The 15,757-nt window shown below is 40.3% G+C and overlaps 1 protein-coding gene across 4 annotated transcripts in view; it reads left to right on the top strand.

Moving 5' to 3' along the window:
* Nostrin (nitric oxide synthase trafficking) overlaps positions 1-12,086 on the top strand; it is a 55,436-nt gene extending 43,350 nt beyond the window's left edge. For all 4 annotated transcript variants that reach the window (XM_051184537.1, XM_051184538.1, XM_051184536.1 and 1 more), the window contains 6 exons: positions 2,697-2,805; positions 4,164-4,252; positions 6,922-7,047; positions 8,094-8,208; positions 9,038-9,124; positions 11,762-12,086. In XM_051184537.1, coding sequence (XP_051040494.1) covers positions 2,697-2,805; positions 4,164-4,252; positions 6,922-7,047; positions 8,094-8,208; positions 9,038-9,124; positions 11,762-11,898 — 663 coding nt within the window. In that variant the 3' untranslated portion in view covers positions 11,899-12,086. The remainder of the gene's footprint in view (positions 1-2,696; positions 2,806-4,163; positions 4,253-6,921; positions 7,048-8,093; positions 8,209-9,037; positions 9,125-11,761) is intronic.
* The last annotated feature ends 3,671 nt before the right edge of the window (positions 12,087-15,757 follow it).

Below are 15,757 nucleotides of genomic sequence, written 5' to 3'. Positions count from 1 at the left end.
ATCTTCCTGTTCCCTCATGTCCTCCTCCCCCACCCTCTTCTTCCCTTCTCTTTCTCCTAACCCTCTCTACCCTCCCCACATGCTCCCAATTTGCTCAGGAGATCTTATCCCTTTCCCTTCTCCAGGGACAATGTATGCCTCTCTTTGTTTCCTAGCTTCTCTGGGCATATAGATTGTAAGCTGATAATCCTTTGCTCTATGTCCATATATGAGTGAATACATACCATGTTCATCTCTTTGTTACCTCACTTGGGATGACTTCTTCTAGTTCTATCCATTTGCCTGAAATTTTCAAGATTCCATTGGTTTTTTTCTGCTGAGTAGTACTCCATTGTGTAGATGTATTGCCTATGTTTTTGTGAGTATAGCTAACTTCCTTAGGTTGGAGTTTTCCTTCCAGTTCTTTCTGTAGGGCTGGATTAGTGGATATTGTTTAAATCTGGTTTTGTCATGGAATATCTACGTTTCTCTATCTATAATGATTGAAAGCTTTGCTGGGTATAGTAGTCTGGGCTGGCATCATTAATTCTGATTGGTCTTCTTTTATATGTTATTTGGCCTTTTTCCTTTGCTGCTCTTAATATTCTCTCTTTATTCTGTATGTTTGGTGTTTTGATTATTATATGGCGAGGGGAATTTTTTTTGTTTTTTGGTGTTTGTTTGTTTGTTTTTTATGGTCCACTCTATTTGGTGTTCTGTAAGCTTCTTGTACTTTCATTGGCATGTATTTCTTTATGTTGGGAAAGTTTTCTTCTATGATTTTTGTTGAATATGTTTTCTGCACTCTGAGCTGGGTTTCTTCACCTTCTTCTATACATATTATTCTTAGGTTTGGCCTTTTCACAGTGTCCCATATTTCCTAGATATTTTGTGTTAGGGATTTGTTGAACTTAAGATTTTCTTTGGTCGATAAATCTATTTCCTCTAGTGTGTCTTCAACACCTGAGATTCTCTCTTCCATCTCTGTAGTTCCTGATCATTTACCCAGCTTTTCTATTTCCAGAATTCCCTCAGACTGTTTTTTTTAATTGTCTCTATAATTTCTTGCTTTTTTGTTTGTTTTTTGTTTTGTTTGTTTGTTGGTTTGGTTTGTCTTTGTCTTTTCCTCCATTTCTTGAAATTTTTTTGTTTGTTTTTTTCTTCCATTTCTTCAAGGGGTTTTCTCATTCCCTTTTTTGAGGGTCTCTATCATAATCATAAATTTGTTTTTAGGGTTGTTCTCTTCTGATGCATCTGTGTTGGGATGTTCAGGTCTTGCTGGTGTAGAGTCTCTGAACTCTGGTGCTATGGTATTGGTTTTTCTATTGTTGAATGTGTTCTTGTATTGTTGTCTTTCCACACCTTCTTCCAGTGGGTACAAGTGAGGTCTCTTCCTCTCCTGATGGTTACAGGTCCAAAGTTTTCTTCCTGTAGGTTCAAGCAGGTCCAATACTCTGATAGCTTTCATAGTGGGTGCAGGCAGGTCTGAGACTCTCCCTTTCCTGATGGGTGGAGGCGGGACTAGCACCATGATGTCAGCAGACTGAATGCCTTGGTCTGCCTGGGTGAGTCCACCTGCCTGGAGTCCCCAGGCCAGGAGATTGTCTATTATATTTTTATGGGGTTAATGTTCTCACTCTACATCCCGTGTGACCCCCCTTTTCATTGTGGTTTATCTAAAGCCAGGCCTCTACCAGCACCCATAATTCTAGTTTTTTCCCCTCCTGTAACAGCTCCTCCCTTCCTGTGAGAGCTGCTGTCTACCCCTGTTCAGCCATCTCCCCACCCACGAGCTTTATTATTGTTTTCTTTTCTTCCAACCCTGAAGTAATCCATAGAGAACTCACATACCGCCAGGTATTATGAATCACACCTGTGATACTCGCACATGAGAGGCTGAGGCAGGAGTTCAAGCCCAACAGACTGAACTAAACAGTGAGATCCTCTCTCAAAATAAAACGAATCAAAACAAAAACACATAAAGTTGGCAGCTTCAGTCTAATTTAACTTATATAGGCTACATTTCCTTCTACTAGTTTTGCTCAAGAAAATCTACTTATTGCCCCCGATAGACTCTCCATGGAGCCCCCCTTTCCTATTCTTTGCACCATTTCTCCTGCAGAATGCCCTTTGTCCTTTCACTTCACTGATAAATCGGGGTAAGTCTACAGCCTTGGTGCCTGGGCTATTGCTAGTTCTCCTAATGTTATATTTTGGGAACTAATCAGGTGGAGCATCATTTGAGGCTGAGCATGTGTTGTAGCTCTAGTACTCCAGATAACAAGCCAACACAGCATTCAGCAAATACTTGTTCCACTCCTAAGCCAGTCCTAGCCTCAGGTGTGCACAGGGTCCTACAGTGGATGATTACAGACTTGAGCTTGAATCAATATCAATTACATTATGAAATGTGGAGTATCCTGCAAGTAGTTTATTTATCAAGAAGCTGAAGTCACCACAGAAAATCTCTTCCTCCATGAATAATTTGTTTTATTACATAAAATGCTCAGCTATGAACTGAAGAATTGTGAGTGGGATGTGGCCTTATTAATCAGGCCTAAAACAGATGGAACAATGTGTGTGAACCAAAGATTATCTTCATTTTTCAATCTCACTCCTCTAGTAAAGTAAAACCTATCAAATACAATGAGTGACTAGAATTAGTGACTCTCATTTTTTCCCTTAAGTTATTACATGCCATTTTTTTCCTTTTAAAGGAAGAAGATTTAAAGAATACAATGGATAAAGAGAGACGGAAGTCGTTGATAAAACCAAAATTGTTGAGGCTACAAAGAGATATTGAAAAGGCCTCAAGAGACAAAGAAGGTATGTGATTTTCATGCCACAGATCTGTGGCTGACCTGGAACTCACTACATAGAGCAGACCAGGCCAGCCTCACACTTGTCTCCTGTCTCTGCCTCTCATGTACACACTGGGAGACAAGCTTGTACCATCGCTGGCTTGTGACAATGTCCTTGGATGCAGGATACAGGAAAGTATTATATCCCACTCAGAAGCTTTACTTGGAGTTAGGGCTAGTGTGCTTTTGTGGAGTAGGGCAGGGATCCTCTCTTTAAAGAACATCGTATTAAATCTAAGTTGTGTTGAATAAAAGGAAAAAAAATAAAGTCAGATTTGGGGCAGGTGGGATGGCTCATTGGGCAAGGACACTCGCCTTAAACGCATGACAATGTGAGGTGACCCCTGGGACCCATGTAAAGATAAAGAGAGAGAGCTCCAACATGGTGTCCTCTGACCTCCCCATATGATCTGTGGCACATATGTCCACATGTCTTACACACACATACATGTATACACACACATATCATTGATAATATTTAAAATAAACAACAGCCGTGATTCGTACACTTGGGAAGCTGAGACAGGAAGACTGCTGTGGGTTGGAATCCAGGCTGGGCCACATAGAGACTTAAAGGCCAGCCTGGGATAGCGTGAGACCCTCATCTCAAAAGATCAAAATAAAGAAAGCAAAGCAGTATAAAGGAATCTTCAGTCAATTTCCGAGGATTATATAGGCATTTCACTGCTGTGCTTAAGAAATGCACAATTTTATTATTTCTCAAAGCGGCTGGGATGAGAGATGATCTGTGTGATTTAAACATGGTTTGGGGATTTTATTTCTGTCTTTTTAATAGTGTTTGAAATGTTAGGACAATTACTCATGTTATGTCCCATACTTGGGAGTCAGAGGTGAAATAGCATGTGAAATAATTCCAAGGCAGGACAGACAACAAAACAAGCACACATTTATAATCCAGCTGCTTGGTGTGGACCACAAGATTTCTTTCGATGGAACTAGGATACCCAAGATAGAAAACGCTGCCGATGTAAAAAGAAGAAGGAGGGAGAACCTAGCAGGATCATGTTAAGGGGAGGAATGTTGGAGGAGACCACAGGAAACTCAAAATCCTGTCCTGAAAAGCCCAGTGAGACCCTTTAAGTGCCAACATGTCTCAAATGTCATTCAATAAGGGCAGCAACAATGATCAGTATGTTCACGGATCATATGCACACGGAGAAACCCCTCCCCTACCCCATCCCCCATTTAGGAAGTCCCACAGGTATCACTTCTAGCCTTCAGGATCTCTTCAAAGGTGACTGTTCCATGCTATGCCCCACTAAGACTGGGTGAAAGGTGACCTAGAATGTGGTTTGTTTTCAGGCCTGGAACAGAAGCTTAAAACACTCTCCAGCAACTCCTCCTTCTCTGATGCCAAGAGCCAGAAGGATACAGAGGCCTTAATGGACGAGGTAAATATTTGTCGAGTGCATTTCATCTGAAAGGATTATTTTTAGCATATCTATTTTTCAGCCCACTTACCCTGCTTGCTGCTCCTTCCTCCTGCATCAGAACAATTGAGTGGGAGAGCTGAGGCAACCGGCTCCTCCATGGCTTGTTGAAGGGATGGGGAAAACTCCTGCCACCTAGAAATGTTTACTTTACTTTCTGTAAAAGAGACACAATTGTGTTCTAAATAGAAGTCTCCAAATAGACGCATTCTTTAGTGAAATCATCAGCACTTTGACCCTGACAAGTGACTGAAGTCACCAAATCACTGGGTTGTCATTCATGGAAGCTGATCCTCGTATTTAGCTTTGCTAGTCATAGAAACCTGGGATGTTATGTTCTCGTCTGCAAAATGGGAATATGGATAGTATAGCATAGAGTTTGACTTGATGATCATTTGCCTTTTATGGTGGTGGGATAGTATATGCACATAGCAGGTCTGTTTTTTCACTTTCAGTTTAATGTCCAGGAAATTTCGAGGGAATGTACCCGGTGATTTTGCCCAGTGTAAGCTAATATAAGATTCTAAGCACATCTTTGATCTGCCAGCCTAAGTAGGGCTGTTCAGTGGGTTGGATGTATTACATCAATTCTCAGCTAACATTGGGTGTATCAGGATGCAACCTCACCATGACTGGAGGCCCAGCTAAAGTGGTTAATAAATTCTGCTTTCCATTCAACTTTCCAGCTGAAGAGCTGACATCAGAGTCCTCCAAAAATGAGAAAAAGCTAGGGCTATAATCAGGAAGAGGGCATGGAGTGTGGCAAAGGAGGGCATGGGGTGTAGTAAAGGCCTCTGAGGAAGCTGGGAGCTCTTTAGAAGCAAAGTTTTGGGGAATTTTGAGTGGGAGTGGGAAGGTTCTGGAAGAGGGTTTGGGCTGTGGTTTGAGTTGTGAGAATTGGGGAATTGGGTTCCTGTTAATACAAGAAGATTTCAGGAAGAATGGACATTTTAATAATAGCTTGAAAGATACAGGAATTGGGAGAACTTCCTTTACCTAACCTAACTCTCCTGAGGAAGTAGATACCTAATAATTCTGTCCAACTGGGGAGTTCCAGTAGTGGTCTGGTGAAAGCCACCAGATGTAGCCAGATATATGTACACACATACACACATACACACACACACACACACACACACACACACACACGTGTGCGGATATATATATTTATGTGTGTGTAAATATATATAATTTAATGGGAAGGCTGATGCAGATATGACCCCAACATTTCCTGTGAAAAGAAAGGTCTGAATCTGTTTGCTTAGGAACAGAGATCTGAAATGCTACTGCAATGACATGTAGGTGTAATTTACATAAAATCATAAAACACACTGTAGGACATTTTGTGATGGCACAAAATATTCAATTAACCAACTCAATGCAAATATTTATCAAAATAAATTCATAAAAGCATGCCACCAGTTTCTTCAGTTGTCCTTGCGTTGAGTTTTGCTCACATTGTCAGCATCAGGCATGCATTAGCATCATTTGCTCACGACGGGCTTGACTTAATAGAGGCAATGAGAAGAATTAATCTCCTAAGATTGTGATGTCTATGAGCAAACAAGAAGCTTTGAGTGGTGGATGCCAAATGCTACAGAACTCCCTTAGACAAGCTGCACCTTGGGGGAGAGGGATCCTGGTGGTATTGACAGACTTAGTAGCGTTTCATGGTACCCAGGGAAGGGTTCTGAGAGGAAGCTTGGCTTATGTCGTGTCTCCTGGACTTTGAAGTACCATATTTGATTCAAGAACGTTGGCAAAGAGAAACTGAGAGTAGATGATATCTGTAGATGCTGCAAAGAGCACTGCTCCTAAGAGAGCTTGGTGCTTTCTCTGATGCTTTCAAATGTGCCATAGCCGGGGCCTAACACCAGAGGTATGGAGAGTTTGGCTTTCATTTTAGGTGACCCCGTTCCTGGGTGAACTGCACTGAGGGCTAGAGGCTATTCCTTCAGAAGGTAACTTTCTAGTTGGTCCATGAGAGTTAGGGATACTATGCCGGGATAATAGAAAAGAAAGGAGCAGGTTGCAGAAGCCCCTTTCAATGTTTATTCTGTAATTTGATTGCTCCTAAGAAGAAGTAATTATGATGTTTTAGTTCAAGGTCAAAGCCAGAACAGGAAGAGACTAGAACCTTAGCACCACTCCTTGTTTTATACTCAAATTCCCTGGATTACTATTTGAATGTTGTTTCCAGTTTTGAGGAGCAGGGCTACTAAAACTTTTCTGGGCAATATGAGATGTGCAAACACAACTCTCATGAATTTTGGTGGGTGAACTCAGTTCCTTAAAACTCAGACTCGTGACTCTGAGAGTAATTAACACGTATTTCCTTTCTTGTTCCTGGTGAGGAAGGTTGTCCAAAGTTGATCATCATCACAGACTACTTTTCTTTGCCCTAATTACAAGAACAAAGACTAAGTAAGACACACCAAATCTTTCCCTCCCCCTTGTGTTAAGGGTCTTATGCTTTCGGCGTTGTTCATGTGTATTGGTATGTGAACTGAGCATGTATTCTTCTAGAACTCTCTCCCTTTGAAACATATCTTGGGATGCCTTTATTCACCCAGCTGTACCTCGCTCGTTCTCTTGAAATCTCCTCACATGGCCATATAATGTGTTCACAGAACAGTTTGAAACTAAACCTTTTGCAAGCGAACTCCTACAAACTGTCATCAGTGTTAGCAGAGCTGGAGCAAAGGCCGAAGCCTAGCCATCCCTGCAGCACCTGCATCTTCAAGTGGAAAGAAAAGGTAACGCTGAGATGGGTTGCAATGTCTTAACTGGGATAGCCAGGTGGAAGGTCTTAAAAGCAGGTCCAGGCAGAAAGCCCACTATAACTAACCAGCTGTGCCTGTGCCCAGGTTCTTACTTTGGTGATAAGGATAAACTTTTGTCCCTGTTGAACACTTTGACACTAAACCCAGCTAAACATATCCTTTGGAATGAGATAGATCACTTAAATGAAGTCAGGATTTCTTCTCTCTCTTCAGACCTTAACTTATGCTTTACAAGTTTCTACTGTGAAACGTTCTACTAACTTGAAATTTTGGTAGTCTACAGACATAAACTGTAATATATTTTTTTCAAGACAGAGTTTCTCTGTGTAATAGCCTTAGCTGTCCTGGAATTTGATCTGGCTGGGAACTCACAAAGACCCATCTGTCTTTGTAAGATCTTATGATGAGCATCAGGTTCAGATTAGTACAGTATAAATGTACCCCACAGTGCAGTTTAACACAGTTTATAATGTGGATGCCACACACACACACACACACACACACACACACACACACACACACACACACAGGCATCTGTGCAGTGCTACACTCTGGAAATTGTATGTACACAGCTATTGCTTGTAGCTAATTTCATTACATTCAGAATTGGGAAGTATAACCAAACATCCAGTGGTAAAGGGATATTATTCTTTCTGATGAGAGTCATGAGTTCTAAAATGGTCTCAATCCTTTTATTGGGTGCCCATTAAACTTGGACTTCCAGAAGTATTGTTGTAAATGTGTCTATCAGGCCCAGACATACAGGTCCAAATTGGAACTACAGGTATAACAGACAGTAATCATCTCATTCTGAAAATATTTTGCCTTTGGAACAAGAAAGCTGAAACACAAAAGGTCTTAAAAATATTTTGATTATTTTTGCATCATCCTCATTTATACACATGCATACACACACAAATTCTAAGGAATTGACATACAAAAAAAAACAATGTTACATGAATATTTATAACATGGTTGTTGAAAATTACTTTCTTTTTTTACAAAAACTGTTTGCACAGGAGCACTCTCACACTTATGTAAGGATATCCCGGCCTCTCTTGACAAAGAGATTGGAGAAAGTTGTCAGCAAGGCACCTTCTGGTGAGCAGAACAGCCCTAGCTCTTCACGTCCAGGTAATCCAGGGCCCAAAATCGTTGTGGGCTTGTCCTCTGGGTAAAGTTCATTGCTACATTTAAATGCTTTCTAAGCCACATTTCCCTATATTTACTACAAAGAAATTACCTCTCAGTTGAGAGTGATGAATTTGTTAGAGTCTGTAGTTTTGTGTACAAATGTAGGAAAAAAAGGTAGGAAGGAATTAAGAAAGAGTATAGGCTGGGAAAATCATTTTATAACATGAGAAATTAAGCATGCACTTGTGTACACACATATTTACATACACACAGATCATTGTCCCTCAGCTACATACTGACTGTAATCTCAGCTTGCCAGTTGTTTTTGTTTTAATCAAAAATGAACCCAAAAGAATTTTAATAAAACCCAAGACATTGAGATGCACACAATTTACTCAAAAGTCACCAGTGAATTTTTTGAGAAACAGTTCTCTAAGAAACAAGGGATGATGCTACACATGCACTCCAAATATTCCCTATCTCTATCTGAATGGCAATGCTGGTGTGTTTTAAAAAGAAAAAATGAAGCTTCCTTGCACATTACCTAATGAAATCAACCATGTTCTCACAGAAAGCAAATAATTTTAAATTGTCATCATTATTAACACAATAGCAGTAATCTGGGGCTTGGTTATATAATATGCATAGTTTATATACATGTTGGATATATTATAGATGCTTATTGAACCAAAGAATAAATATTAGGTAAAATTATAAAACTTTTAAGAAAATTTAAACTATGGACCATAACATTAACAAAGATTTTCTGATTGTGTTCATTTTGCCTATTGAGTCACCATGGTAACTATAATTTCATCCCAATATCTAGCCTCTGTGTCCCAAGTCAGCAACCATCTTTGCAAGGCCTTGTATACTTTCCAAGCCAGGCAAGACGATGAGTTGAATTTGGAAAAAGGTAACACTTGTTCTCAAATGTTTTAATTGGTTTTTAATGTTCAGATGCTTCCTTTGAATAAAATCCCGACTTAACTGAACGGCATTGAGATGTTCCTGACCGAGAATTACAGTCTTTCTTCTTAGAATACAAAGATAAAGCACATGAATCTAAGGCTCGTGTAATGATAGCTAATGGTCATTTCATGTTTCCATGTATGTGTCAGGCACTGTTGAGAGCATATCATCCATTATTATTCACAGACCCCCACTGAGACAGACATTATTTGTTCCTGCTTTATAGCTGAGAAGAATGACACCGAGAAAAGTTCAGTACTTTGACTAAAATCAAAAGTAGGGATGGTGCAGGATTTGAACTCAGAACTCAGGCATGCCCTTAAACCATACGGCTACACTGGGGAAGAATGCCATATTCATGGGAATTCACTGAAGATAGAGCCATACCTGCTTGTTTTTCAGATGGTAGAGTTGCAGAAAAGTGCAATAATGTCTCCCACCTGGGTCCATTGATGCCCAGAATTAATGTTTGTCCCCCTACATCTCAGAAAAAGAACCCAGAAACACTCTAAAGGATCAGATCCCTTTGTTTGTGTCAGACTATTCCCCATGGAAGTATTTTCTGGCAGATGATATAAAGTAACAGTCTTAAATCAGCATAAATGTCCAGCCTCTACTTACTTTCTGCATGTCCCTATAGTTTGATGTCCAACCTAAGGCAGAGACCTAGAAATTTGCCCATGATAAAGAATTGTGCCATAAGAGAAAGCTTATTATCCATGACCAGGATATGGCTTCCAGAATAATAGAAAATCAAGATGGATTCTGTAGCAATGACAGTTAACAGTCATTCCATGTTTCTTTTCTTGTTTTGGTTTTTCAAGACAGGTTTGCTCTGCGTAACAGCCCTGGCTGTCTTTGTAGAGCAGGCTGGCCTCAAACTCAGAGACATCTGCCTGCCTGTGCCTCCTGAGAGCTGGAATTAGTGTACCACTGTTGCTCAGCTAGTTGGATTTCTCCTGGAAATCACTTCTTTTCTATGAGTGGAAAAATACTTTCTCAGAGGCCACTCAAGAAATCCAGGGTCCTGAGTTTAAGTTTCAGAGTTTACATTGAACAATCAATCACCTTGTTTGTATCAGTTCACCACTGGTTGCAAAGCCCACCTATGTTCATATTCTAAGTAGTTCTTTTCGACGAAACACAATACCAGAGGCTGGGGGAAGGTAACAATAATATGTCAAGTCATTTGTATGAATTTGTTTAAATCTCATCAATCAACCTAGTGGCCCCAGTAAATTCTTTTGAGAAAGAGAGAAAACACCTCAAAATCAGAATGAGCTCCCAGGAGAAGAGGAAAACCATGACTGGGAAGATAGGATGGTAGCTATTACCTGTCCCTTCAGAACAGACCTGAGCAGAAAAGAGCCAACAGGACAAATGCGAGAACAGTGCTAAGGAAAAGCAGATGTTGGACTCTGAAGTGTTTCTACTTTGATGCATGGGACTCAGCCTGTTAGTCAGCTTCTCAGTGCTATGGCAAAATACCTGAGGAAAACAGCTGATGGGAAGAAACGGTTGTTTTGGCTCCTGGCCTCAAGGTTTCAGTTTGTTTGGTTGTCTTTCAGGTCTGTGGAGAGGCTGAAAATGTTATAGTTGAAGGTTGTATCATGGGAGGAAAGCTGCCTAATCCTTAATAGGCAGCAAGTCCAGGGTGCGGTGAAGGGAAGGGGAAAGGAGGATAAATGGCCAGGAACAAGAGATGACCTTAAAATGTAAGCCCTTCAGTGACATCTTCCTGCAAACAGATCCTTGAATAGGTCATTCAATATGAATACATTAATGAAGTCAGCAGCCTCGTTATCCAGTTATCTCTCATCAACACCATTGTCTGGGGACAAAACGTTCAACACATAGGCCTTCAGGGGTCATATACAAACAATATGCTCAGAGAAAGAGAATTCTTTCAAGCTGGAGGCTGAGCTAAAGTATGCTGGGCTATCCATCAAGTTTACAGTTACTAAGATCATCATGACATTTTTTTTAAGGCAATAGAAGGTTAGATGAGAACTGCATTAGGAATTCAGCTTTATTCATTTCCTTCAAATTATCTCCAAATTGATGTTTTATTATTAAAGTTGTCTAAATGAATGAACGGGGATGGGGGCTAGATTTCTATGTGAAACTGCCAAAAGATTGAATCCAAATGTGATACAAGGAGTTATCACAATTTTCAGAAAAAAACTATTAGTAGAGACACACTTCCAATGAAATATTCTAAACTGTCATGACCACCAACATGTATTACCCTTAAGGTATGGACAGCAAGAAAGAGTTTTCTGACAACCCATCCACTGTAGATGAATTGAGCTGCTGCACGATTGTACCATGATTCTGGTATTCTGCAAACCCTGAGCAGAGCTCAGCGGTTCATTACTTCACTCTCTTTAGCATTCTCTGTGTTGTGGCTGTTTCATGCAAAGAGCTCAGTAAATTTGGCTTCATTTGAATCAAATGCAGAAAGTGATGTTACCAAGTACTTTCTTGGGTACAGAATGTTTTTCAAAACTCTTAGCAACATGCTTGGCATATGCTCAATTTGCACAGAACCATCTGTCTAACTCAGTGTGTGTCCTTGCAGGAGACATTGTGACCCTACATGAGAAGAAAGAAGAAGGATGGTGGTTCGGCTCTTTGAATGGGAAGAAAGGCCATTTTCCTGCCGCCTATGTGGAGGAGCTGCCTTCAAAGGCTGGAAACACAGCTACGCAGCCATAAAACAAGACAGGACAGATGGGTGGCCTGACATATTCTGTAAACGATGTGGTGCAAACAAAGAGGACAGCTATCATCTTTGCAAACTTTTCCTATGCAGTGGGTGGTAGTGACCTACCTGCATCTCACAGTGCTACGTACCCAGGGTTGTTAGCTCAAAACAGAGTCAAATAAAAGACAGTTGGACTGAAGCACAGAAGTTTATGAGTTCCTAGAATTTCTAAAATCTAAAACCCTACAGAAGATCCACTCTTGACAAAATCGAGATGGTTACCTCAAGTGACTTCAGCCACTTGACCAAAGTCACATCATTATCTAGAAGGAAGAAATAATTAAGATTAAGTGCCTCTTTCCCTTTAGCTTTAGGTGGCAACAAGACACAGCATGCCTATGAGGGGTCAAGCAAAGCCTGGGGGAAAACAAAACAAAACAACAACAACAAAACAGACCAAAGCCAAAGCCAAAACCAAAACTAGCAGTGACAGACAAGTAGGATACAATGTGATAGACACAGTAGAATAAAATGTCAGGAGCCAGGTCCCAAAGTCCACTGGGTTGTGAGTGCAGAGGGGGATGAGACAATGAAGTCTAGACTTTCAGCAGAGAATCTCAGGGCAGAATAAAGTTTCAACCCATGACCTTCTGAGGTAGTGACTCCTCAGCCCCTGTCCATCACCACCAGCACTTAGAGTGAAGTCAAATGCAAGCCACAGATGACTTGGATCTGAGGTAAGGCAAATAGGAATTGCAAGGAAGGAGGTGGTATGTGAAATTTCATGCTTTCTTTTCTGTATGGGAACTTGTTTTGTCCATTGGGAAACTAGGTCATTGTGGAAGGAAGAACTTATGCAGCTTCCTACTGGAAGGAACTTTAATGCCATTAAGAACTTAGTTGAAGTAGAAAGTGGAACCCCCCCCCCAAAAAAAGAAAGTAGAACCCAACATTCCCAATCAAAATGGAACTTTTGTTGTCATTTGGTGTGCTGTGGGGTGTGTGTGTGTGTGTGTGTGTGTTTTAAGACAGGATCTCATTATGTAGCCCTAGTTTATCTGGAACTCACTATGCAGTCCAGGCTGGCCTTGAGCTTGTAGAGATCTGCCTGCCTCTGATTGTACTTCCAAGTTCTGAGATTACAGGCCAAAAAGGTACACTTATGCAGTTTCCTGAATGTCCTTTCATTAAAAAAAAAGTTTGAGAATAAAAGCGAACTTCCTCAAGGGTGCCAATGCATAATGGACATATTGGATAGCAGCTTGCAGGAAATGGAGATCACACACCCTAGTGAATGAAAGCATGATGCTGATGGAGATACTCACACGTCTTAATTCTCTGCCACATAGAATATCCTTTTAAAGCATCCATATTTGCATCTGTTAAAATCCTCTCACTATTCTCCTGTGCCCTCCTTTTCCTTTAACTTGCAATTTTTTAAAAGGGAAATTTTCAAATTGGGGGACATCAATGGTAAATGTGTTATTACATTCCTATCTAGCACATAACTAACACAATATTTGATACAGATAGCAAACCTCAAGGAATTCAAGTAAAATTTATTATATGAAACATAACATAAAACCTAGAAAAACAGCCTGAGACTGTTCTTTGCTCGTTTACTGGTGTTTTGAAATTTTATTATTCAAAAAACTTGCAAGTAAATAAAAATATCATGCATAAAATTTAACCAGACCCAAAGTCTGTACAACTCAACAGCTAGACTAGGCATTCGGAATGGAAGCCTTCATGGTTCATGTTCAATTTTACACTTTCACTACCAAACATGCTTATGCACTTATCCACCACCCAAAACAAAAAGCCCATGACAGGGTTAGAACTAGGGAACAACAATTAGCTTTATGTCCTGTTTCATAATTCATGCCCATTCCCTGTATTCAGTCCTTCCCCATTCCCTTGTGTTTAACACATCTTAAAGTATACTGTAAAGAGAACAAGAAACTGTTAACTTTTAACCCTAATGGCTTGTTAGTGACAGCTTCAGCCTTTGGAAAGGTGGCAGGCCACCAGACAACAGAGTTTGAATTTATATTTCCTTTTTGCATCCTACTTCACTCTACTGAGCTTTAATGGGCAAAAAATAAATGTGTAGCAATAGACTTCAGGCTGGACTAGTTTGCACATAGGGAGTAATAATTGTGGTTTGGAGTGAAAGTATTCAGAAAGGGGCCTCTCTTGGTACATCTGTAGTGCTTTGTCAGAATCAAATGGTTTCCTTCTTTGGGAAGGCTGCTGAAAAGTGCTATTACATCTGAGATAGGTAATTTTTTTAAGTCGCCCCGCCATTTAGCAAACTCCCTTTCATCTAGCTTTTTCAAGCATATGCTGCAGATAGCTTGAGGAAGGGTAGAGTGCCCTGGGACTCAGAGTGAAGAGACTGCTCTGATCTCAGTTCCTTCTGTCCAGGTACATAACTGGTTGGGCCCCATACCTCTCTGGGCTCAGCTTCCTCATCAATGCATAACCAGAAAGATAGGTTCTCTGGTCTGCAGTCACAGCTTCTCATTTTAAGGTTAGTGGTCTGAGATTCAAGTCATGCCTATAGAATCTGACAGAGGAAATGTGTGTGAGTTTCAAGGAAATACTGCAAAGGGAATGTGCAAGAGTCTGGGTTCAAATTGTTCCTTCCAAATACTATAGCTGTAGACTAAATAAAATACAAATATAATTTGCTATGGTAGACCTATTTTAACATAGCTCTACTTACATTGTAAGGCAGGAATTTCCAGCCAGGCAGATTGGGTGGACCTCTTAGATTTAGGATGAAATTAAGAATGGATTAGGTGGAAATTTATAATACATGCAAGTCTTTTGTATAGAATACAATATTTTTAATATTAATGCTCTTAAGCTGTGAACTAGGCTTTTAATAATTATGTCACTAAGCAGTGGAATATATGCACATATTTCATGTGTCAGAAGTTTTTAGTGCTGCTAATAACCTGAAGTATGGACCACAGAAATCATAGCCAGCTCTTTAGTGACCATGAATTTTATTCTATGTGCTCTCCTTATTAACAGAGCAAAAGCTGATGAGTCTATCATGTCACCAAACACAAAGATACACTAATTTGTTTTCTTCACATTTTCCATGACACATCATTATTACTCTCAATGGTAAAAGGAATTTTAATCACTTAAAATACTTTATGTCCATAAAAATGATGTCATAATCAATTTGGTGTACAATTTATTATACAGGATTATAAGCCTTTAATACCTTAAGGGCAGCTTAGCTATATTCTTCATCAACATGAAATCACTGCTTCTCAGTATCTTGATGCTCTGAGGGCTAACAAGTTTGATGAGAACAATAGAAGAGCATTAGAATCAAAGCAGCACACCCTTATTGTCTTTTTGCAATTCATGTGGAAGGAATGTACAAGTCAGAGAGGGTGAGAGGGACAAGAAGGCGGGACTCAGACTTGGACCAGAGTGTGGGAACACAGCAGAGGGCAGGGACTTTTTGTACATCATATCTTCATTCTCTGTAGTCCTGAGCAGGTGCTGTTTGATAGTCTGGAGACTTCTCAGCCACCCAGGTTCTGAAGGCAGCTACTTCATCATTTTAATACTATTTCCAGACAATTAGACAGAGTGCCATATTCAACACAGTTTACTCTGTTTTTGTTGGTGTTTCAGTGGTTTTGGTTTTTCGAGACAGGGTTTCTCTGGGTAGCCCTGGCTTTCATTGAACTTGCTATGTACCAGGACTGGCCTCAAACTAAGAGATCTGCCTGCCTCTGCCTCCAACCCCTGGGACTAAAGGTGTGTGCCACAACCCAGCACTCATTTTTTAAAACTGTTATTTAGCTACGGAAACACAAAAGCTGAATTATAAGTCCTCAA

The sequence above is a fragment of the Phodopus roborovskii genome, unplaced genomic scaffold (genome assembly GCF_943737965.1).
Source record: "Phodopus roborovskii unplaced genomic scaffold, PHOROB, whole genome shotgun sequence".
NCBI classification, from domain to species: domain Eukaryota; kingdom Metazoa; phylum Chordata; class Mammalia; order Rodentia; family Cricetidae; genus Phodopus; species Phodopus roborovskii.
This window is presented reverse-complemented; position numbering and strand designations above follow the sequence as displayed.